The sequence below is a fragment of the Leucoraja erinacea genome, chromosome 24 (assembly GCF_028641065.1).
Source record: "Leucoraja erinacea ecotype New England chromosome 24, Leri_hhj_1, whole genome shotgun sequence".
NCBI classification, from domain to species: Eukaryota; Metazoa; Chordata; class Chondrichthyes; order Rajiformes; family Rajidae; genus Leucoraja; species Leucoraja erinaceus.
This window is the reverse complement of record NC_073400.1, coordinates 14929752-14955131: the sequence shown is the minus strand read 5'-3', so window position 1 is coordinate 14955131 and position 25380 is coordinate 14929752. Positions and strand designations below refer to the sequence as shown.

At 44.4% G+C, this 25380-nt stretch overlaps 1 protein-coding gene across 2 annotated transcripts in view; it reads left to right on the top strand.

The window, feature by feature from the left end:
- The window catches only part of LOC129708663 (metabotropic glutamate receptor 4-like), a 780176-nt gene that overhangs the window by 196060 nt on the left and 558736 nt on the right, over nt 1–25380 (top strand). For both annotated transcript variants that reach the window (XM_055654562.1, XM_055654563.1), the window contains one exon: nt 16526–16742. In XM_055654562.1, the coding sequence (XP_055510537.1) occupies nt 16526–16742 (217 nt within the window). The remainder of the gene's footprint in view (nt 1–16525; nt 16743–25380) is intronic.

Here is a 25380-nt window from a genome sequence, read left to right as displayed (position 1 = left end):
GATGTGCGTGACAGGTTTTTTATACAGAGGGTGGCGAGTGCCTGCTACCTGCTACCAGGAATGGTGATTGAGGCAGATACGATTATGGCATTTCACAGACGTTTGGAGTGGCACATAGATATACGGGCAATGGAGGTATATGGATTGTGTGCAGGCAGATAAGTCTCAGTCTTGGTATCTTTTTCAGCACAGACATTGTGGGCCGAATGGCCTATTCTTGTGCTGTACTGTTATATATTATATGAAAATATACTTGAGATGAACCTAGTGAAATGTAGACACAGGGTTTTGAATAAAGTTCCCGACTCAAAACGTCGCCTTTGCAGGTTCTCCAGTTATGCTGCCTGACGCACTGTGTTACTCCAGCAATTTGCATCTCCTTTTAATGACTGACTTAATGGAACCATATGTTCTTGCCATTAGGTCAATCCCACACCGTTGCTTATTAGTGTGAGGTCTTAGAGTATCTAATCAATGATGCACAACGTCTACACAGAAAGCTCAATGCTCATTTTACCTGATGGTGTTTGAGATGAGAGGTGATTTGTGAGTTGTCAGATTTATGATTCTATCATTTTATAAATCTTCTGCTTAAGGCACTCGAGCTACGATCAAATGGACCCCTCTATAATTTGTGGCGCACTGAGTCACCTTACTGCCATGCACTGCAATAATTACAACTTGTCAAAAATGACGAGACTCTTGGTTGATATTTATTGTCGTGGTACTTGTTCAAGGAAGAAAGATTAGAGGCTAGAGGAAGTGGACAAAAACGCCTGTGACAGTGATTCAGTATTATTGTTTTATCGTCTGGATAGGATGGTTTCTGAGAATCCGAATAATTGGACAGTATAAAATTCTATGTAATTTCCATTTTGAGTATATGGCCGCAAACGTGCATCATCCACTTCACAGCAGCCTTCAAGTGTTAATCTTTTTTTTATAGTGCTTGTTTTATGTAGGTTGCCTGAAAAAAATGTTGTCGGTTTTATTGTAATATCATTCTGCAAGGTAGAGTGTGGAGTGGATTTACAAGGATGTTGCCAAAACTCGAGGCCCTGAAGTTGGGCAGGACAGGACTTGATTCATTGCAGCACAGGGGGCTGAGTGGTGATATTATAGTCATACAGCAGAATATCAGGCCCTTTGGGCCAACTTGCCCATGCCGACCAAGATGACCCATTTATGAAACACACCATCCTGCATTTGGCCCATATCCCTCTAAGCCCTTCCTCTCCATATATAATCATGAGGGGAATAGATACGGTGAATGCACATAGTCATTTACCCAGGAGAGGGGAATCAAGAACTAATGGACATACAGTAGGTTTAATGTGAGAGGGACAAGATTTAATAGGAACCTGATGGGCAATGTTTTCACTCAAGAGTGTGGTGGGTATATGGAATGAGCTGCCAGAGGAGGTAGTTAAGGCAGGTACAATAACAGCATTTAAAAGACATTTGAACAGGTACATGGTTAAGAAATGTTTTGAGGGATGCAGGCTAAACACAGACAGGTGGGTCCAGTGTAGATGGGGCATATTGGTTGGCATAGACAAATTGGACTGAAAGGCCGATTTCCGTGCTGTATGACTCCATAATTCTAAGACTATAACTGAGGCCTGTTTTATAAGAGTCTTTCTCATGTGAGAGTATGTTTGGAAATTGCCCCCCCCACCTTGTTTCTATCAATGACAAATTAAAGTAACACTTCCAGTTTTAACCTTGGGTAGTAAATTGGTAACCTGTATTACATTGTCACCACTGTTTTTGGCATTTGAAATGATTTATTTCTCCTGTATTAAATGCAACAACAGAATGGTGACATTCAAAGTCTTCTAGTTTAGTTTGTTGTTGTCTTGTGCACTGAGGTACAGTGAAAAGCTTTGCTCTCCAGTCATCAAAAAGACTATACCTTTAACCCTGAGAATGTGGGCAAAGTTTTCTGTTTTCTTAACTCTTTATTTAAGTTGAATTTAGCATCTAGGGGGGAAAAAACAAAAATTTAAATAAAAATCCTTTAAAATGCATTCCTCGCAATATTTAAGTGTGATGATTAGTTAAAACAATTCAACACATTTAAACGTTGTCAGTCAACAACAGCCAGGACTCTATTGGAGTGCAGGAGGATGAGGCGTGATCTTATTGATGTGTACAAAATTATGAGAGGAATTCTGAGAGTAAATGCACAGTCTCTTGCCCAGAGTAAATGAATCAAGAACCAGAGGACATAGGCTTAAGTTGAGGAAAGATTTAATAGAAACCTGAGGGGTAACTTTTTTGCGCAATGGGTGGTGGGTGTATGGAAGGTGGTTGAGGCATCGCAACGTTTAAGAAACATTAGACAGGATAGGGTTAGAGGGATATGGGCCAAATGCAGGTAGGTGGGACCAGTGTAGATGGGACATGTTGGTTGGTTTGGGCAAGTTGGGCCACAGGGCATGTTTCCACGCTGTATGACTCTTGGACTAATTGGGAAACCAGTTGTGTTTTTCGGGAAAGAAGGGAATAAAAGCACTCAATACATTTTTATTGACGGTAATTTAAGTTTTTCTAAGAAGAGCATGTCCTTTGCTGGAAATCTGACATTTAAAATGAATTCTTTGGATGTGGCAAAATTGCAAAGTCAAATTTACTGCCAAAAATAAAATACTGCAGATGCTAGACACGAGAAATAAATCATGAAAGGTCATTGATATGAAACATTTGGGCTTGCCAAAAGAATGTGGCAGTGCCTATATATAATTTTACTTAAAATGACATTGATTTTTACACATAGAGTTGCTGGGTTTCTTCATGCAGTACAAGGCTGAAATCACATTAGGTTTTGTCTTGGGTGTAGAGTTCTCTAGACTATAATATATCTTATAAACCGAAGGGGGCATTCCAAATAATATACGGTAATAAACAGCAGCAAAACATGGCGACTATGCATTTGTGGTTGTGCAAAAGAATTTCACTGGGCTACAGTATGCATACATGACAATAAAGAACCATTGAAATAGAATTCATGTCCTCTTGCAATTTTCAACAAATTGCAGCAGTAAATTGGCATGTGCTTAGTGTTTTGGTCTGAAAAAGGGATCCGACCCGAAACGTCATCTGTCCATTCCCTGTACAGATGCTGCCTGAGTTCTTCCTGAGCTTTGTGTTTTGCTCAAGATTCCAGCATCTGCAGCTCCTTTGTCTCCATCTGTTTGGTGTTTTCGTTGTTCAAACCAGATGAATCATATTTTATTTAGGATTTCACTGCAGCCTCTATCGTGTGCAACCTCTGTAGATAAGGTTTGGAATTTTTGTTTCATTGAATTGTTGCAATTCAACGATATTATTCCGAATTTGGAAACATTCATCAAAGATTTCAGAATTTAAATAAAAATCACACTCCAACCAATTTGGATTTTCAGTCTTTTGTAAAATAGTTTGAGACAGAAGTTGCCAACAAAAGTGATCATACATCCAGTTTGAGTTTTATCACCAATGGGGATTATATTGATTAGGCTGCAAATATTATGTTTGCTTTTTTGGGTCGAGGAAATCTAGCAATTTTGAAAGGGATTGAATGTTTTAACTTCCTCTGAAACTATTGTACCCACAGTGACACAGTAAACTAAAATAGTGTCACTTATAACTCGTGATGATCATAATGATTCTGACTACGGGTGCTGTCTCTGCAGAGTTTGTTCTCCCCATGACCACGTGGGAGAATATGAGAAAAATAGATTTCTGATAACAAGGCATACGAAGGATATGGGAAAATGAAGGAGCTTCGAATTGAGGCAGAAGATCAGTCTTAGTCTTGACAAAAGGTAAAGTGTTAAAACGGTAAAGGGCCTGTCCCACATGCGATTTTTTTTGGCGACTTGCTGTCATAGTCGCAGCAGGTGACCGAAAATTTTCAACATGTTGAAAATCCAGTGGCGACCAGAAAAAGGTACAACTCTTTGGGCGTATACTCAATACAATACAGGCGTCACCCCAAGACCCTTGTCTCGATCAATAACGTCACCCACCATATTTTATGCTACTTACTGAGTTACTCCAGTAAGTCTGTACTGTATAAGAGTCATACACCATGGAAATAGGTCCTTTGGCCCAACTTGCCCACGCCGACTAACATGTCCCATCTGCACTAGCCCAACCTGCCTGCAATTAGCCCACATCCCTCTAACCTATCCTATCCATGTACCTGTCTAAATGTTTCTTAAATGCTGCAATAGTCCCTGCCTCAACTACCTCCTCCAGTAGGTTGTTCCATACACACTTAGTGTGAAAAATGTTCCCCTTAGGTTCCTGTTACATCTTACCGCCCTCACCTTAAACCTATGCCGTCTGACTCTCGAGTCCCCTACTCTGGGCAAGAGGCCCTGGGTGTCTTTGAAGTGACCACAAAACTGCTTCGAGTCTCAGAGTCGGGCAACATGGAAACAGGCCCTTCGGTCTGACGTTCATAGATCTCTAAACCTTAATTATCTATGTAGCAGTCCAAATGCCTTTTAAATTCATTACTTGGCATGAAGTTGCTCTGTTAGTGCAGTAGATAAAAAATGATTTCAGTCTTTTCCATTTCAGTCTTAGTAAACTTATAACTGTGCGATAGATCACTACTACTGCTCACCCATCACTACTGCTCACTCCAGTACTCTGTGTCCTTCTCTATCATTCCTTCATCATTTTGAAAGGTAAGGGAGCAGATATCTCCCATAACTTTGGCAAATTACAGCAGCAATGAATATAATCCAGACATGCAAAATCTTGAACTTTTGAATCACATTTTCACATTTCCTATCAAAGAAGTGCTTTAGCAAGGGATACCTCAGACCATTCCTGTTTTTTGTTTGTTCGATGCTTACAGTCTAACTCCATGATTGTATCTCATAAATGTACAGATAATTTTCAACAGTGAGTAATATTTACAAAACAATAAAAAGGGGCAAGCAGAATTTCATCCGATTTCATATTTAGTTTAGAGATACAGCCGAGAAACGGGTCCTTCGGCCCATCAAGTCCGCGCTGACCAGCGATCCACGCACACTAACACTATCCGACACGCACTGGGTTCAACTTACATTCATACCATGCCAATTAGCCTCCCATCCTGTACCCCTTTGGAGTGTGGGAGCAAACCGGAGCACCCAGATAAAACCCATGCAGGTCGCGGGGAGAACATACAAACTCCGTATAGACAGCACCTGTTGGCAGGATCGCACCCATGTCACTGGCTCTGTAAGGCAGCAACTCTACCGCTGCGCCATCAATCTGTTTCATGAAATCTGGATACGTATAATCATATGGAAATTTTAGCTTGAAATCGTTGTACAAGAACTGGAACAGACCTAAATATATGGTGATGGAGATCAAGTCGGTGTGTGATTAATTTAGAAAAAAATAGCAGGAAGAGAAAAATATTTACCATTGTTTTAGTTCAGTAATGGATCAACATTGCAATCAGACCAGGCTAATGATGACTATGTTTCTTAATGGTTTGCTCTGGCAGGGAATTCATCAGTGACTAGACTTGCTATTGGGTGTTTTGAGCTTTATTTAAATTTTTGTTCTTTTTCACATCAAGTTGCTGAAGATCTAAATTGATTGTTATCAATTGATGTACAATGTAATCAATTAGGTAATAAGGGAAATCAAATGTCCAGAATATGAGTTGAATGGGAAATATAATAACTGTGCATCTCTTCCATCAGTTTCAAAGGTTGTAAAGTTGACAGTGCCAGATTGTAAAACAATAGAATATCTGTCTATCTATCTATATTTAAAACTGTGTGTGTGTGTGTGTCTGCCTGACTTGTGGCTGCCAGCCTTTAATTTGTTGCTACACCAACACCAGACGCAGAATCGCCGAGATTTTTTCCATTTCGGTAGAGATTTCACTTTTCATTCCAAGTATCCACTCCTGATTACATTTTGGCGTTTTATGTACACATTTTTAATCAATTCCTTCTCCCCCCCCTCCCCCAAATTAAAAAAAAACTGGCTTCTCACCCATAGAATGTGGTTGAACATTCCATCGTGTGATGTCACAATGCCCAATGCTCGCAGATGTCCAATCGGAATGGATCCATTTACATATGCCTTTGCACCGGCCCCAGCCCCCACCCCCCCAGCCTGTGTCGAAGTGCGTCATCACGTGTGTGGGAATAGAGAAAGAGGATTGGGGGTGATAGGGAATGGGGAACAGATGGACTGTCCCTACCCCTCCCCCTTCCCCTCTCCCTCCCCACTAATAATAATAATAATAATAATATATTTTATTGTCAATGCACATCAGTACATCGAGATTTAGTATGCAGCTTCCAACCGATGTAAAAGAAAAGTAAAATAAATAAATAAGGTGTGTGACGTGACCATCCGAGGGAGAGAGTTCAGGGGGGATGGGGTCACTCAGCAGGGCCGGTTCAGAGCCGCTATAGTTCTGGGAATAAAGCTGTTTCTGAGTCTGGAGGTTCATGCGTAGAAGGCCTTGTAACATCTGTGAAAGTAGTTCGAACAGTCCATTACAAGGGTGTGAGAAGTCTTTATGGATTCTGACGGCCTTCCTGAGGCACCGTGTGTGGTAGATGCCCTCCAGGGCTGGAGCGCACTACTTCCCCTTCTCCCCCCAACCCCTCTCCCCCTCCCTCCCTCCACTCTTTCCCTCCCCTACCCCATCTCCCTCCTCCCCCCCGGCCGCACCTCTCCCCCCCTCTCTCCTCCCCCTCCCCCCCCTCTCTCCTCCCCCTCTCAATCTCCCTGTCCTCTCATCCCTCTCCCCTCCACCGCCTCTACAGGGCCCTCCACACTATTCCCCCTCTCTCCCCCCCCATCCCATTCCTCCCCTCCCTTCTTCCTCCCCACACAACTCTCTCTCCCCCCCCATCCCCTCTCTCCTCCCCCCCCCATCACTCTCTCCTCCTCCCTCTTCACCCCTCTCCCTCACCCCTCTCCCTCTCCTCCCCATCCTGCTCCCACCCACATCCCTCTCTCCACCCCCCCCCCTTCCCTCTCCCCCTCCATCTCTCCCCCGCCCCCTACCCCTGTCCCTCTTCCACCACACCCCCTTCTCTCCCCCTCCCCACTCTTCCCCTTCTCTCCCCCTTACCCCACCCCTCCACCCCCTCTCTCCCCCTCCCTTCCCCCTCGCTCTCCTCTCTCTCCCCCTCTTCCCCAACCTCTCTGTCCCTCTTCCACCACTCCCCTACCCCTCTGCCCCTCCCTCTCTCCCACTTCCACTCTCTCCCCTACCCTCTCCCCCTCCCTCCCTCCTATTCTTCCCTCCCCTCCTCCTCCTCCTCCCCCCCTCTCCCCTCTCTCCCCCCCTTCTCCCCCCCCCTCTCTCCCTCCCCCCCCCTTCCCCTCCCCCACCTGTGTGTTTGGGGGGTGGTTAGTGTGAGTGTGATGCCCGAGCCCCCCCCTCCTCCCCCCCCCCCCCGCAACCCTGCATTGGGGAAACAGACCCAACGGGTCTGCACTTGATCTAGTAGAATATAGAACAGGTGTTCAACGTAGATATTGTGGGCTGAAAGGCCTGTACCTGTTCTATATCTTGGTAAGATAAACAAATCTAATTTGACTCAATATTCCCACCGCCTCCAACACCCCACACCACACCCCACCCCGTTTCCCTGCATATCCATGTGCCTATCTATAACCCTCTTAAACTCTAATCTAATCTACCTCCACCACCACCACCCCTTAAACAAAAAACTTCTTGCCCTACACATCTCAGTCGATTTTACTTTAGAGTTCCAGCCTGGAAACCGGCTCTTTGGCCCATCATGTCCGTGACGACTAGTACACTAGCACTACCCTACACACTAGGGACAATTTACAATTTTACCAAAACCAATTAACCTACAAATGTGTATGAAGGAACTGCAGATGCTGGGTTAAACCAAAGATACACACAAAATGGTGGAGTAACTCAGCGGGACAAGCATCTCTGGAGAGAAGGAATGTGTGATGTTTCAGGTTGAAACCCTTCTTCAGACTGAGGTTAGGGGAGAGGGAGATACATAGAGGTGTAAGGTGTGAAAACACAACAAAGGGTAAGGTATGAAAACAGGACAAACCTGTACGTCTTTGGAGGGTGAGAGGAAACCGGAGCACAAGGAGAATGTACAAACCCTGTACAGACAGCATCCATAGTTAGGATCAAACCCAGGGCTGTAAGGCAGCAACTCTACTGCTGCGCCACTGTGCCGCCCAAATCTTCTTTAAACCTTGCGCTACTCACCTTAGACTGCAGACATGAGAAGGAAAATCAATATCAGAATGGGAATAGATAGGAAAAGGGAGAAAGAAACATTGGGTTAAAAAAGTGCAACAAAAGAACACGGAAATGTTATACTTGCAAAATCTACACCACTAAAAACATGGGAGACTGAGAGTCCACATTTGTAATGGTCACTTTTAGTGCTGTGGAGATTGGTTTGCAGTAATAGTGATCTATCACACTGTTAAAAGTTTACTGAGACTGAAATGGACAAGACTGATTTTTTTTTTTAGATCATTTTTTTATCGACTGCACTAATACAGCTAACTCATGCCAAGTAATTAATTTTAAAGACCTTTGGACTGTCACATGGATGGGAAAGGTTTAGAGGTCTATGGGCAAGTTGTACTGAAGAGCCTGTTTCCATGCTGTGTGACTCTCAGACTAAGCGGCAAAGAAGTTTCACTTCAAAGATTACACTGATGCTTTAGTAAGTATGATATAGAGAGATATAATGGGGCAGAGGATCCTTGGACGTTAGGTCCAAAGATCTTTCATTGAAGCCAAATAGCCCAAAGTGGCGATTTAAAACTCAAATGAAATGTTTTATTTATGAATAAAAACATCATATTTAAGAGCTGGGAAGTTGCACTGGAAAATTGGACATGACCAATAGCAGAGGTGAGGAAAGGAGATGTTGTAAACCTGTAGCTGTGAGGAAAGATTGTATCATAGAGTCGAACAGTGTGGAAACAGACTTTGGCCCAACTTGTCCTTGCCAACCAAGGCGCCAAATCACTGCTAGTCGCACCTGTATCTATGTGAAAATGTTCCCCCTCGGGTTCCTATTAAATCTTTCCCATCTCGCCTTAAACCTAAGTCCCCTGGTTCTTGATTCCCTTACACTGGGTAAAAGACTCTGTGCATCCAACCCGTCTATTCTCCTCATGATTTTATAAGGTCACCTCTCAACCTCCTACGTTCCAAAGAATAATGTCCTAGCCTGCCTAACCTCTCCCGATAGCTCAGGCCCTCCAGTCTGGTCAACATCCTTACAGGTTTTTTCTATACAATGTGCTGGCGTAACTCAGCGGGTCAGGCAGCATCTCTGGAGAACAGGGATAGATGACGTTTCGGGTCGGAACCCTTCTTTGGATTGATTGTGGGGGAGGGGGAGGGGAAGAGAGGTGGGGGCAAGACAAAGTCTGGCGTGATAGGTGGATGCAGGTGAGAGGGGTATTTGATAGGCAAATGATTGGACAAAGGCCAGAGGAAGACAAAAAGTGTTAGATAAGGATAGTAGAGGTGAGAATTTGAAGCCAGAGGAAGGAATAGAGGTGGATGAGGATGGGGGGGAGTGGAGAAATGGGTACTAATCTGCATGGGGCACCAGAAAGAGAAGGGTTTTTTTAGATATAAGGTGCGGAAACAGGCCCTTATGGCCCAAGCGAGTCCGCACCGACCAGCACGTTAACACTATTCTACACACACTAGGGACAATTTATCTTGGCGTCTTTGTAATACGAGAGGAAACCGAAGATCTCGGAGAAAACCCGCGCGGTCACGGGGAGAATGTACAAACTCCGTACAGACAGCACGCGTAGTCGGGGATCGAACCCAGGTCTCCGACGCTGCAAGCGCTGTAAGGCAACAACTTTACCGCTGTACCACCGTGCCACTCTTCACCTAAAATTGGGCAATTACCTAAAATCACCTAGATTCATTACCTAAAATTGGGCAATTCACTGGTTAAGCCATAAGGTTGTAATTAAGCAAGCAGAATATGAGGTGCTGGTCCTCCAGTTTGCCTGCGATCTCGGTCTGGCAATGGAGGAAGTCGAGGACAGAAATATCAGTATGGGAATGAGAAGGGGAGTTGAAATGGTTAGCAACCGGGAGACACTTTTATTGTGTTTCTCTGTGAAGAATAAAGAGTGTTTTCCTTAAAAATAAAACTATTTAAAAATATACATTGCGATTCCTGTTACTTTTAAGTAGATCTGGACTGATTTGCATCATAAATAATTATCAGCGCATTGAGCAGAATTGCAGGGTTTTAATTGATTATGATCTTAAATTCTCATAATGTTTCTGAAAACTCCATGGGCAGTCAAATGGCAGAATATACCAGGAAGGTTGTGCAGAACTTGAAATCACAAAAAAAGAAGGAATTGGAGTGCCAGCTAATACTAAGATTTGTTTATTATTGTCACGTGCACCAAGGTACAGTGAAAAGCTTTTTGTTGCGTGCTAACCAGTCAGTGGAAAGGCTATACATGATTATAATCGAGCCATCAACAGTGGGGTAGAGATTTTAAAAAGTGGAGCGATTGTAATGAATGATTGCAGATCCACTTCTGGGACCAGCGCGCAGAGAGTGGCCTGGCTTGGGTGCATCTTGGATCCTATAAGGACCGTTATCAGAGTTCCACGAGGCATATCTTTTATCCAGGGTAGGAGAATCAAAAACGCGAGGACATATGATTGAAGTGAGAGGGGCATGATTAAATAGGAACTTGAGAGGTCAACCTTTACACAGAGGGTGATGGGTATATGGAACGAGCTTCCAGAGGAGGTGATTGAGGCAGGCACTATGATAGCGTTTGGACTTTCGAGATACTTTAAAAGATGCTTCGACAGGTACATGGATAGGAAAGGTTTAGAGGAAGGTACACAAAAATGCTGGAGAAACTCAGCGGGTGCAGCGAAGATATTGGAGCAAAGATATTGAGTTTCTCCAGCATTTTTGTCTACCTTCGATTTTCCAGCATCTGCAGTTCCTTCTTAAACAAAGGTTTAGAAGAATATGGGATAAACATAGGTGATAGGGGATTCAGTATAGGAAGGGGATGGGGGTGGGGGGGAGGGTGGGTTGATTTGCAGATGGTTGGACAAAGGGCAGAGGTGAAAAGACAAAAAAGTGTGAGATAAGGACAGAAGAGGTACAAATTGTGAAGCACGAGGAAGGAATATAGGTCAATGGGGGGGAGGGGGAAGAGCAGAAATGGGTGCAAATCCAGGTGGTGCTGTACGTGCATAATAAAATTGCGAATATGAAATTAAACACAAAAATGACTGAAAAAATGCATTTACATATGAATAGCCTATTTATCACAATTTCTCTCGGAACCCCTAGCGACCTCTCGTGGAACCCTAGCGTCCGGGGAACCCCGGTTGCGAAACGCTAGTTTAGATATGGGCCAAATGCAGGCAAATGGGACTAATTTAGATGGGACATCTTGGTCAGTGTGGATAAGTTGGAGGGGTTGATTTCCGTGCTGTTTGGCTCTATGACTCTGTGATCCCCATTGAGACTAGCTTGACTATAAGGAGAGAGGAAGCTATGTTGACAAGTGAGCAATTATGGCTATTCTACAGGGAGATTGATGAGGCAGGACATGAATCTCTTGAAGTATGTGTCATGGAATTAGCTGATTCGATGGATCAGCAGTCATCATGCGAACAAGTCTACCGGAAAAAATCACATCGGGTTTTTCTTCCTGATTTATTAAACTGGAAGTGTTTTGCTCCTTGGGCAGCCTTGAAGCAACATTTTGCCAATGAATTGAAATCATTTGCGTAATTAGATAACGATCATTCACTAATTACTATACTAAGGAAAAGCCTCACACCATTTATTGTAAGCTGCAACACGATCTGCCAAACTACTTGGCTAGCCACCATGATAATATTTCACTGAAGTTAGGCACAAAATGCTGGAGTAATTCAGCGGGTCAGGCAGCATCTCTGGAGAAAAGATATAGGTGACGTTTTGTGTCGAGACCCATCTTCAGACTTAGAGTCAGGGGAGAGGGAAACTAGAGGTACGAAATGGCTCAGAACAAATGAGAGCCAGCACCGATGACCAAGGAAAGGTGGAGCCAACAATGGTCCGTTGTTGGCGGCGGAAGAGGTGACATACAGATGTGAACAGTGGAGCTAGCAGGGCGACCTGCGTGGGGGAGGAACAGAGAGAGAGAGTGCGTGCAAGAGTTACTTGAAATGAGAGAAATCAATATCCAGTTGTGATCAGAGCCGGCTCTGATTTGTTTGGCAACTTTTCACACCGATATGATGCTTAGTTCAGAGGTACAGCATGGAAACAGGCCCTTCGGCCCACTGAGCCTGCACCGACCAACGATCCCCGTACACTAACACTGTCCTACACACTAGGGACAATTCACAATGTTCACCAAAGCCAATTAACCTATAAACCTCCACGGCTTTGGAGTGTATTGGGAAACCGGTGCACCCAGGGGAAAACCTATGCAGAGAACGTGCAAACTCTGTACAGACAGCACTGTAGTCAGGATCGAACCCGGTTCCCTGACACTGTAAGGCAGCAACTTTACCGCTGCGCCATGGTGCCACCCCACTGTTCTTTGACTCTAAATTTCATAAGAGAAAAACTACACAGCCTGTTTGAAATAAAAAGATCATATTGAGATCTGTCGACAGGTTTTGCGAAGGTGTGGACAGTTTCCCACAAGGTATGCTCCCTCATTATCATGTTAAGCTCAAACCCAGCGGATCATTAAAAATAACCCCGAGATCCTTTTAATAATGCTGAGAGTAAGTCCATCTGTCAATCAGTGGTGATACGTTGTTCTTGTATCCTGTTAAGATGCTGGAAACGGCTAAAAATCTGCAGTCTTCCGGAGGAGGAAAAAGATCAAAATCCTTCGATAAAACTTAAGAATTAATTTAAATCTCTCCAACTTTTGACTTGAATACTTCCCAGTGAAGGATGGTCCAGTGTTTCTGAGAATCCCAATTAATCACAACTAGGCTCCCTGCTCCTGGTCTCAGGAAATGCTGGCAGCCTCCTGAGATGTTGGTGTTTAATGAACATTCTTCTGTCCTTTCCATCCTGGTATGGTGGAGGGAGATACAATGGTGGCGTTTTAAGAGGCTTTTAGATAGGCATAGAGCTGGAGTAACTCAGCGGGTCAGGCAGCATCTCTGACTTTGGGTGTTTAGTTTAGAAATACAGCGCAGAAACAGGCCATTCAGCCCATCAATCACCCTGTACACTCGCAATATCCTACACACTAGGGGCAATGTACAATCTTTAGCAAAGCCAATCGACCTACAAATCTGTATGTCTTTGGAGAACATGCAAACTCCGTACAGACAGCTCATGTAGTCAGGATCGAACCTGGGTTTCTGGTGCTCGAAGGCAGCTTCTCTACCTCTGCGCCACTGTGCCGCCCGTTTCGAGTGAGACCTGGCAGGGTCCTCGTTGGATGGAATTTTGTGCTCGAGTTGGAGCAGGACAACTCACATAGGCATTCTCATAAAGCATCCGTAAAACAAACTAAACCTGGTCCTTATTTGTTTAGCAATCATAGCTGCCACCAGAAATGGAGTATCCTGGCACATGTTAAACCATGAAGGTATTTTGTAGAATCGAGTCAATGACTTTGTTTGATGAGATGCTGGTGCACAGAACAGGGAGCAGTGGGATAAGGGACAGAATGGGATGGAACTAATTCAATGATTTCTCAAAATCATGGGCACTAAATCTGATCTTCTGGAGCACATATTTAATTTAGTTGAGTAATATAGCATGAAAACAGACTCTTAGTGTCATCAAATCTATACCGACTATCGATCACCCATTCAAAACAGTTCTATATTATCCCAATTTCCCATCCATTCCCTACATGCTATGGGGCACTTTATTGATGGCCAATTAACCTATAAAAACAAACGTCTTTGGGATCTGGTAGAAACAGAAGGACTCGGCCAAACCCCACGCGGTGACAGGAAGAACGTGTAAACTCCACACCGGCAGCACCCGAGGTCAGGATTGAATCCAGGTCTCTGGCGCAGTGAGACCTCTGCCTCTGTACAACCTGTAATTTAAAACTTGTAATTTTGTCGTAAGAATGATCTTACAGAATTGTGGAATTAACATTCAAAAGATGTAGCAAATAAATGTAGAAAGGTTTGTATTTAATGCAATGCCTTCCATCAACTAAAGTCAACCCAAAGCACTTCATATCTAATTAAATCCTTGTGGGGGTCTTTGCTTTAATGCAGGAAACAAGAGCAAACTGACATATGGCAATCTCCCACACACAGATAATTCCGCTGCAGAAGAAACACTGTCTAGGACGCCAATCTGAACACGCCTGTTTCTCTTTGAAATAATGGTGTGTGAACCTTTACAACTGCCTGAGAGAAACGAAAGGAACTTCTGTATAACATTTCATGCCACCGCAGTGCAGCATTCCCGAACCAACATGCTCTGTATCTTGCTCATTTAATTCTAGGTTTGTTCATCTAAATTTTAACTGAATGCACTCAGATAAATTGTGACAGTTAACTACAAATTTTCTCTGGAGCTTCGGAGCTTGAGGGGGGCGAACCTGATGAAAGTATTGAAAATTATGCGAGGCATAGATAGGGTGGATAATCGGTACCTTTTTTCCCCAAGACGGTAATGTCAAAGACTGAGGGCATAGTTTAAGATGAGAGGGCCAAAGTTTAAAGCAGTTTAGTTTTAGGTATACAGCATGGAAACAGGCCCTTTGGCCTACTGAGTCTACGCCGACCAACGATCGCTCATATACTAGTACTATCCTACACACATTAGGGACACTTAACCTGCAAACCTGTACGTGTTTGGAGTGTAGAGGAAACCGGAGCACCCGGAGAAATCCCACGCGGTCACAGGGAGATCGTACAAACTCTGTACAGACAGCACCTGTCATCAAGATCGTACACGGGTCTCTGGCACTGTAATGACCCTGTCCCACTTAGGAAACCTGAACGGAAACCTCTGGAGACTTTACGCCCCACCCAAGGTTTCCGTGCGGTTCCCGGAGGTTGCAGGTGGTTGCTGGAGTTGCAGGTAAGCAGGTAGGGAGACTGACAAAAACCTCCGGGATCCGCACGGAAACCTTGGGTGGAGCTCAAAGTCTTCAGAGGTTTCCGTTCTGGTTTCCTAAGTGGGACAGGGGCATAAGGCAGCAACTCTGCCCCTACACCACCGTGCCGCTCAATTAATTTGAGCGGCATGGTGTGCGGGGATGGTTTTCCCAGTGAGTGCCTGGAATCTACTGCCAGAGGTGGTGGTGGTGGATGCATATATGTAGGTGGCATTTAAGAGGCTTTTTGGATAGGCACAAAGATATGCAGGGAATAGAGGGATACGGGTCACATGCATTGCAGGCAGAGGATATTAGTTTAACTTGCCATTATATTCAGCATGAACATTGTGGGCGGAATGGCCTGTTTCTCAGCTGTACTGTCCTATGCTCTACAACTTGAATAAGCACATTTTTAGGATTAGTTGTAGTTCTGGCAAAACTATTAATAAGCATATCTACATTGAAATAATACTAGGATATTTTAATTATAGCTAGTGCTATGAATATTATTTGAAACGTTAAGAAAACCAATTATATTACAATATTTTAATCCTCCGTTAAACTGTGAAAAGCAGAGCACTGAAAAAAATTCTTAAATCACGATGACTATTTAAAATGAAATAATGGTAATGCCGGAATAATGATATGAAGTACTTTTGAAAAAACTGCAGAATGTATAATTGAATATTTTTTTGTTTATAGTGAAGATATTTGTTATAATTTCTAACTCATTCTTAAAATTCATAAATTGAGCTTATTTCTATATCAAGCCAATTTTCAGCAAAGATCCAAGGAACAGCGTGTGGATGAAAAAATGTTTTGCCCCACTCAATTTTCACCTCTTCTATCCTTATCTCCTTATCTCACACATTTTGTCATCAAATCATTTTGTCATACAGCATGGAAACAGGCCCTTCAGTCCAACTTGCCCACAACGACCAACATGTCCCATCTACACTAGTGCCACCTGCTTGCGTTTGGCCCATATCCCTCTAAACCTGTCCTGCCCATGTACCTGTTTAAATGTTTCTTAAACCTTCGGATAATACCTGCCTCACCTACCTCCTCTGGCAGCTCATTCCATACACCCCACCAACCACTCTTTGTGTGAAAAGGTTACCCCGCAGGTCCCTATTAAATCCTTCCCCCCCTCACTCTAACTGATGGCCTTCTGTAAATAGTCCCCAGTGTTTAGGATAGAACTAGTGTACGGGGCTTGCTGGTCAGCACAGGCTCGGTAGGCTGAAGGACCTGTGTTTATGCTTTATCTCTAAACTAAACTGAACTAGACCAGTCTGAAGAGGGTTCTCGACTCTGAAAAGTCACCCATTATCCAGAAGTGCTGCCTGGCCTGCTTTGTTACTCCAGCATTTTGTGTAAATCTTGAACTATACTAAACCTTGAGATTCCTATGTTCATGTTTGTGTTTTCCTTGTTGCAGATTCCTCAGATAAGTTATGCATCCACAGCCCCAGAACTTAGTGACAACACCAGGTACGACTTTTTCTCTCGTGTGGTTCCTTCGGACACGTTCCAGACACAGGCTATGGTCGACATTGTCAAAGCACTGCGGTGGAATTATGTGTCTACCCTTGCCTCTGAGGGAAACTATGGAGAGAGCGGAGTGGAAGCCTTCATACAGAAATCTCGGGAAGACGGTCAGTATTCTTTAGCCTTGACGATCATCAGTGTAATTAAACTGCAAAATGGTTTAAACTGCATGCCAGTTTTTACAGATTGAGTAGAAAGAAAAACTCTCAGTTATTCAGATTCAGATTCAGATTCAATTTTAATTGTCATTGTCAGTGTACAGTACAGAGACAACGAAATGCATTTAGCATCTCCCTTGAAGAGCAGTTACTATGAAATGCTCTGGTTTCACGGCCTTCTGTGTGAAAGGAAGGTAAGAACAAAATGAAGGGTGATGAAAGAGCAAAGTAGCAATTGATGCCACGTGTAAATGTTATTGCAACGACAGATTGTAAAGCAAGTTATTGTACACATAGCAGCGTTAAACTCTTATTGCAACAATTGGTCATGTTCTGTAGATGTGAAATTAAGCGATATATTTTACCACCGTGCAAATTACCTCTGAGCTGTGAGTGAATTACTATTTCAAAGATACAAATATTTTAATCTGATCTCGCGTTCTATCGAAGCAGCTCAAAATTAGACATGAAAGACATTTTTTTTTTCTCGAGCGATTATCAGCAGAATTGTGTTTTAATGTGCAATTAAGATTTATCAACCATTTTGGGCCAAAATATTCACTTGTTGTGTCAGACTCACGCAGTCAACCGATTAGATAACCTCAGAATGGCAAACTGGGTATTATTGTGTCTTCACATTAAGTTCATGAATTCTTTTAAGTGAATAGATAATAATTGAAATTAAGTAAGACAGAAGTTCTTTGAATGACATTAATTGCACATTACTTGATAGTCGAAGATAGACACAAAATGCTGGAGTAACTCAGCGGGTCAGGTAGCATCTCTGGAGAGAAGGAATGGGTGATGTTTCGGGTCGAGACCCTTCTCCCGCTGAGTTACTCCAGCATTTTGTATCTATCTTTGGTTTAAGTCTCCAATTGCAGTTGCTTCCGACACATAACTTGACAGCCATTGATTGTTGTGGCTTTTCATTTGTATATTGTGATGTGCCACTTTGTTTTCTGTTTTGCATTATTATTTTCTGTTTTTGGAATTATATTTGCAAAATGATGATTTGCCTACTCTAATAATTAGGCTTTGGCATTGTTTGTGCATGCGAATCCAGCAGGAAAAGAAAGAGATGGGTGTCAATATATTGTGACACTGGCACATTAACATAGCAGTCGTGTGGAGCGCCTTGATGTTCTCATTGAAGCAAAAATAAATCAAATTGCTTGGTGCTACCATCGCTCAGTATTGACAGGTACCAAAAACCAGCATGGCTTTGTGCCTGATAGATCTTATCTTACATTCTCCACCTGGATTTTTGTGCTCTGCAAGAAAGCTTGTGTAACGCCGATGAAGAATTATTTTGCGCTAAAGTTCAATAGTTCACTAATGCTTTACTTGTCACATATGCAAGTACACAGTGAAATTCTTTTTGCATATATCACGCATGCAGGCGCTGCCATTTTTGGTGCCATTATTCAAAGTCCAAAGTCAGGTCGGTCTGCACGCTGGATGTAACAGAGCAGTTCCCGTGAACCGATGTTCCTCTCCTCTCCTCTCCTCGCCCGGCCATCTTTGTGTCCCGGGGGAGCGTCCTCCTGCCTACAGTTCAGTTAAGATTTATTTGTCGTTGGTAAGTTAACACAGGGTCAACGGTACAATGAAATGTGTTTGACAAGACAACAGGTCACTTCAGCAATAATATTACAAGGATAAAATTAAGGTAAAAAAAAGATAAGATAAAAGTGACATTGGTAGGTAAAAGACAATAATAAATAAAATAATCAACATATATGATGTGTTTATGAGTTCAGACGCCTGATGGCATGATGATAAAAACTGTTCTTAAGTTTGGTGGTACGTGCAGCCATGCTCCTATATCGTCTGCCTGACAGTAACAAGGAGAACAGTCTGCGTGCTGGGTGGCTGTGGTCCTTGATGATGCTGTGTGCCTTCCGCAGGCACCACCGGTGGAAAATGTCCTGAAAGGCCGGGAGACAGTTGCCAATGATGTGCTGTGCCGCCTTCACCACTCTCTGTAGTGATTTGCGGCTGTGGGCAGAACAGTTCCCGTACCAGACTGTGATGCAGCCCGTCAGCAGACTCTCGATGGTGCAACTGTAGAGGTTTGTGAGGATGCTGGCGTTCATGCCAAATTTCCTCAGTCTTCTCAGGAAAAAGAGTCGCTGGCGGGCTTTCTTAGTTATTGTGTCCGTGTGCAGTGTCCAAGAGAGGTCGTCAGTGATGTGCACACCGAGGAACTTTCAATCTCAGCATCACCGATGTGGATGGAGAGGTGTCCACTCCCCTGCTGTCTCCTGTAGTCCATGATTATCTCTTTAGTTTTGCTGACATTGAGAGAGAGAGAGGTTATTTTCCTGGCACCAGCTGTTTAGTGCCTTTACCTCCTCTCTATAGGCCGTCTCATTATTGTTTGTGATGAGGCCCAGGTTGGTCGTGTCGTCAGCAAACTTTAAGATGATGTTGGAGCTGTGCTTAGCAGTACAGTCGTGCGTGAACAGGGAGTACAGCAGAGGACTAAGCACACAGCCCTGTGGTGCGCCTGTGTTGAGGATCAGTGAGGAAGAGGTGTGGCTGCCAGTTCTCACCACCTGGGGCCTGCCCGTCAGGAAGTCGAATACCTTGAGGTAGGAGCAGGTCCAACAGCACGCAGGTGTAACAGCAGGACAGGAGAACATGTAGAGGTGATGTTTTGGGTCCAGTCCATTCTTCAGATTCAGAAGTCTGACCTGCAGCATTACTCCAGCACTTTGTGTCATTCGGTGCATTAACCAGCATCTGCAGTTCTTTGTTTCTCCATTCTACATGGGCAGCACGGTGGCGCAGCGGTAGAGTTACTGCCTTCCAGCTCCAGAGACCCGGATTCGAACCTGAGTACAATGCTTGTCCATACGGAGTTTGTATGTTCTCCCTGTGACATGCGTGGGTTTGATCTGAGATCTTCGGTTTCCTCCCACACTCCAAAGACATATTGGTTTACAGTTAGACAAAAATGCTGGAGAAACTCAGCGGGTGAGGCAGCATCTATGGAGCGAAGGAATAGGTGACGTTTCGGGTCGAGACCCTTCTTCAGACTGATGTGTGGAGTGGGGGGGGGGGCGGGACGGGAAGAAGAAAGGAAGAGGCGGAGACAGTAGGTTGTGGGAGGGCTGTAAAGGGGAGAGGAAGGAGGGAGAAAGCAAGGGCTACCTGGAATTGGAGAAGTCAATGTTCATGCCACTGCGGTGTAAACTGCCCAAACAAAATATGAGGAGCTGCTCCTCCAGTTTGCGGTGGGACTCATTCTGGCCATGGAGGAGGCCCAGGACAGAAAGGTCAGATTCGGAATGGGAGGGGGAGTTGAAGTGCTGAGCCACCGGGAGATCAGGATGGTTAGTGCAAACCGAGTGGAGGTGTTGGGCGAAGTGATCGCCAAGTCTACGCTTGGTCTCACCGATATAGAGCAGCTGACACCTACAGCAGCGGATGCAATAGATGAGGTTGCAGGAGGTGCAGGTGAACCTCTGCCGCACCTGGAATGACTGCTTGGGTCCTTGGAAGGAGTCGAGGGGGGAGGTAAAGCGACAAGTGTAGCATTTCCTGCGGTTGCAAGGGAAAGTGCCAGGGGAAAGGGTGGTTTGGGTGGGAAGGAACAAATTGTCCAGGTAGTTATGGAGGGGAGCCGAAAGGGGAGGAGATGGGAAGATGTGGTTTGTAATGGTACACTACATCCTAATTGGCGTTGTACAAATATAAATTGTCCCTAGAGTATGTAGGATAGTGTTAATGTGTAGGGATCACTGGTCTGTGAAGACTCAGTGGACCGAAGGGCCTCTTTCCATGCTGTATCTCTAAGCTAAACTAAAATTCTGGATACTAGCATTCGGTGTAGATTGCTGGCAAATTCCTTTGGGAATCTGTATCCCTCAGGCAATGGTGTGTAGAGAGCTGAAGATCGAGTGTACACAGTCATGTGACTGAAGAATTCCTCATTCTTTATTTTTCTTCTGCACATACATCGTCTTCTGGCTCATGTGGTGTTGCTGCAGCCTCTCTCTTCTCAAACTCCACATCCTCAGGACGAAAAACAAAGAGCTGATCAATATCCATGGGGAATAGCAACACATGGAGAATATACTGTATAGTGATGGGGTGGCACAGCTGGTAGAGCTGCTGCCTCACAGCGCCAGATGCCAACCTCAGGCACAATCTGTGTGGGAGGTTTGTACATTCTCCCCACGACCGCATGGGTTTGCTCCAGTTTCTTGTCACATCCCAAAAACGTGTGGGTTAGTGGGTTGGCCACTGTCAATCTTCCATAGTGTGTAGGGAGTGGATGCGAAAGTGCGATAACATGGAACTAGTGCACGGGTAATTGATGGTCAACGCTGGACCTGGGCTGCTGAGCCTGTTTCCATGCTATATTTTTCAATCAATTATAAAAAGTACCTCTTTAAGGTGTGGTGCATACTTTGTAAAACCCATCCCATGCCACGTTAATAATGAGCATAAATTAATACAGGTCCACCACCGATTTTCTGGCACCTTTGGTTCCAGAGCCTTTCTGAATGATCTGTTTTGGTGACCAACAGAGCTCTCGGCTTCCAAGAGGAGTCCAACGGTACCGGAATAGTCTGCCTAGGCCGCCGGGGGATGAGGTAGGGGTGGGGGTGCGAGATACCAGCCCGCAAAGGCGACCTCGGAAGTCGGCTTTGGGAACAGATCTGCCGGTTCTGGCCAGGCCAGAGTTCCAGAATCCCGGCCGCAGGGGGCAAATTCGACCCGCCAATCGGTACGGAGGTCCTGACATGGTTGAGATCGGCCACCTCACCCGGGCCTGGTCTTCCGTCGGGGATTTCAAGTTCGTTCCGTAATTTTGTCCGGATTAAAGGAGGTACCAGACCACCAGTTGCCGGAAAATCGGTGATGGAGCAGTATTCTTAAACTGTAAGGAGCCTTATGAGATATAACTTTCTCCTTACAAAGTTCTCATCGCATTAAAACGGGCATTTGATTTTATCTTCCAACGTCCCCCACTGAAGAGTGGGCACATTTGTCTGCTTTACATTTATGGACACATTTCTCTGCTAAAACTCCTGCAAATGCAGAAGCAAAAGCAGCTGGATGTTATGGCTTCTTCATCTGCTTTCAATAGCATCTCATCTATACCAATTGCATCACATTGTGGCAGGATTGTGCCTCAAGGGAAGAGCTAAAGAGAATGAATGTAGTCTTGAGGTACATTATGCATCTGGTAGCCATATGTCCACAAATATTCAGACGGGAGACGTAGTATCTAGGTCTCACTCTCAGTTGAAGAAAGTACATTAGAGCCATTGAGTCATAGAGTGATGCAGTGTGGAAACAGGCCCTTCGGCCCAACTTGCCCAAACTGCCAACATGTTCCAGCGACACTAGTTCCACCTGCCTACGTTTGGTCCATATCTCTCCAAACTTGTCCTATCCATATATGTTTAGTGATTTGGATGTGTGATTATCTCTGGCTACCAAAGTAATTGGGATTCTGGTGAAGATCAACTGCGGCATTTTTAATCTCCATGCATATGGAGGTACAGTGATGCAGCAGTAGAGATGCTGCCTTATACTGCCAGTGACGCAGGTTCAATCCTGACTACGGGTGCTGTCAGTATGGAGTTTGTATGTCCTTCCTGTGACTGCGTGGGATTTCTCTGGGTGCTCCGGGTTCCTCCCACATTCCAAAGATATGCAGGTCTGTACATTAATTGGCTTCAGTAAATTGTCCCGAGTGTGGAGGATAGAACTAGTGTATGAGTGATTGTTGCGCCACTGTGGACTGCACCACTGTGCCACCTACGATGTTTAGATTGAGGTACTCTGAGAAGATTTGTTTGGATGTGGTCAGTTATCCAAGTCAAGATCCCATGACACCAACAAAGACAAGGCTCCATGATCTTGACTTTGTCAGTGGGTCGGTGCTGGAGAGAGTCAACAGCTTCAGGTTCCTGGGCGTGCACAACTTTGATGATCTGTCCTGTGACAAGCACAAAGAAAGCTTATCAATGCCTCCACCTTTTCAGAGTTTTGAGGAGATTTGGCTTGTCACTGAATAATTCCCTTGAAATTTGACAGGTGTATCGTGTAGTGTGTACTGACAGGTTGTGTCACACCTGGTTGATCACCCAACAGGTCGGTAACTCCACAACCCTACCTCATCCATGAACTACCATGGACCTTGTTTAAGGTTTGTCCTAAGAGCTTCAGCTTGCACTCATTTTCATAAGACATAGGAGCAGAATTACGCCAGTCAGCCCATCGAATCTGCTTTGCCAAAATCCTGGGGCACCGCGCGCAACCGCACGTCACTGCTTACGTCACCACGCACTATGCGCGCATCATGTTTGCGGCATGACGTGCACGTCATGAGGCGTAAATGATGTCGGGAAAATTACGCGCAAATGACGCCCAACTGGGACAGGCCCTTTGCTAATCAAGAACTTATCAATCTCTGCTTTAAAAATACCCAATGACTTGACCTCCATAGCCGTCTGTGGCAAGGAATTCCACAGATTCACCACCTTCTGGCTAACAAAATTCCTCCTCATCTCCATTCTTAAGGTACGTCCTTTTATTCTGTGGCTGTGCCCTCCATTCCTAGACTCCCCCTCTACTGGAAACACCCTTTCCACATCCATTCTATCCAGGCCTTATGGTCTGGTTACCTAGTATAAGTTATAATTTATTGTATTATTGTTTAGTGTACGTTTATTTGTTGTGCTATTGCATTAATGTGCCTGTAAAAAGCTGCAGCAAGTGAGAATCTCATTGTTCTGTTTCTGGTTCATAGGACAATTAAACACTTTTGACTCTTGACCTTAATGCAATTATTCATTTGTAAAATATGGAAATGTGCTGCATTGTTAGAGTGACCCAGTATAATCGGGCAATACTTGTGGGAAGCAGCATGTTGGTACTATTATTAGATGTGCTAACCTGTGACTGTTCATTTTACAATTCACCTGCTAATTTTTCTTTCCTTTTCCATTAAAAAATGCTTTTTCAGGTGCATTCTGAACTGAAAGTTACAAGGAAGGCAGAAATGTGAAGCGTTTTTCAGCAGCTATTTATGATCAATTAATTCTTTACTAAACACACGAGATTCTTAGATTATTTGTCTGAACATGGGTCCCAACCCAAAATGTTGCCTGTACACGTCCTCCACAGAGGCTGCCTGATCCACTGGGTTACTCCAGGACCCTGTGTTAACATAGAAACATAGAAAATAGGTGCAGAAGTAGGCCATTCGGCCCTTCGAGCCTGCACCGCCATTCAATATGATCATGGCTAATCATCCAACTCAGTATCCTGTACCTGCCTTCTTTCCATACCCCCTGATCCCTTTAGCCACAAGGGCACATCTAACTCCCTCTTAAATATAGCCAATGAACTGGCCTCAACTACCTTCTGTGGCAGAGAATTCCACAGATTCACACTCTCTGTGTGAATTTTATTTTTCTCATCTCGGTCCTACAAGACTTCCCCCTTATCCTTAAACTGTGACCCCTTGTTCTGGACTTCCCCAACATCGGGAACAATCTTCCTGCATCTAGCCTGTCCAAACCCTTAAGAATTTTGTAAGTTTCTATAAGACCCCCCCTCATTCTTCTAAATTTTAGCGAGTACAAGCCGAGTCTATCCAAGACTATCCAGTCTTTCTTCATATGAAAGTCCTGCCATCCCAGGAAACAGTGTTCTACCAGGATTCCAGCACCTGCAGTTCCTTGTGATGAGGTTTTAAGGCAGAAGGTGGCGTTGGGTCAACCATTGCCTTGCGAACTAGTGGAAGAGAGGCTCAAGGGGCACAGCAGCTCAGCGGTAAAGTTGCTGCCTAAAGAGCCTGTCCCACTGTACGAGGCAATTCAAGAGTTCTCCCGAGTTTCCCCTGATTCGAACGCGGAGAATAACGGTAATAGCCGTTTGTAGGTACTCGGGGCTCTCGTAGACATTTTTCACAGTACTGAAAAAACTTCACGAGTTACCATGTTTCCCGAGTACCTGCCATTAGCATTACGAGCCGCTACGAGACATCCACGAGCTCCGACATAGCTGCTACATACATTCTACATACTTACCACGAGTTTGATTTTTTTTAAATTCGGGAGAGCTCTTGAATTACCTCGTACAGTGGGACAGGCCCTTTACAGCGCTAGAGACCCGGGTTTCATCCTGACTATGGATGCTGCCTAAACGGATTTAGTATGCCCATCCGCGTGGGTTTTCTCTGGCTTCTCCGATTTCCTCCCATACTCTCAAGACAGGTGTGCAAGTTAATTGGCTTTGGAAGGACAATTGTAAATTGTTCCTCGTCTGTAGGATTGTGTTCGTGTAAGGGGTAATTGCTAGTCGGTGTGGGCTCATTGGGTGAAAGGATCTTCTTCTGCACTGTATTTACGCAACTCTATCACTGTGTTCCATTGTGTCATTGGCATTGACCATATTTTGGAAAACCCATGATGGGTTTTGCACTGGGAGGTTGAAACCTATACTGCACGGATGGCAAATATGAGTATAATGTATTTAAGAAGGAATTGCAGATGCAGGAAGATCGAAGGTAGACAAAAGTGCTGGAGAAACTCAGCGGGTGCAGCAGCATCTATGG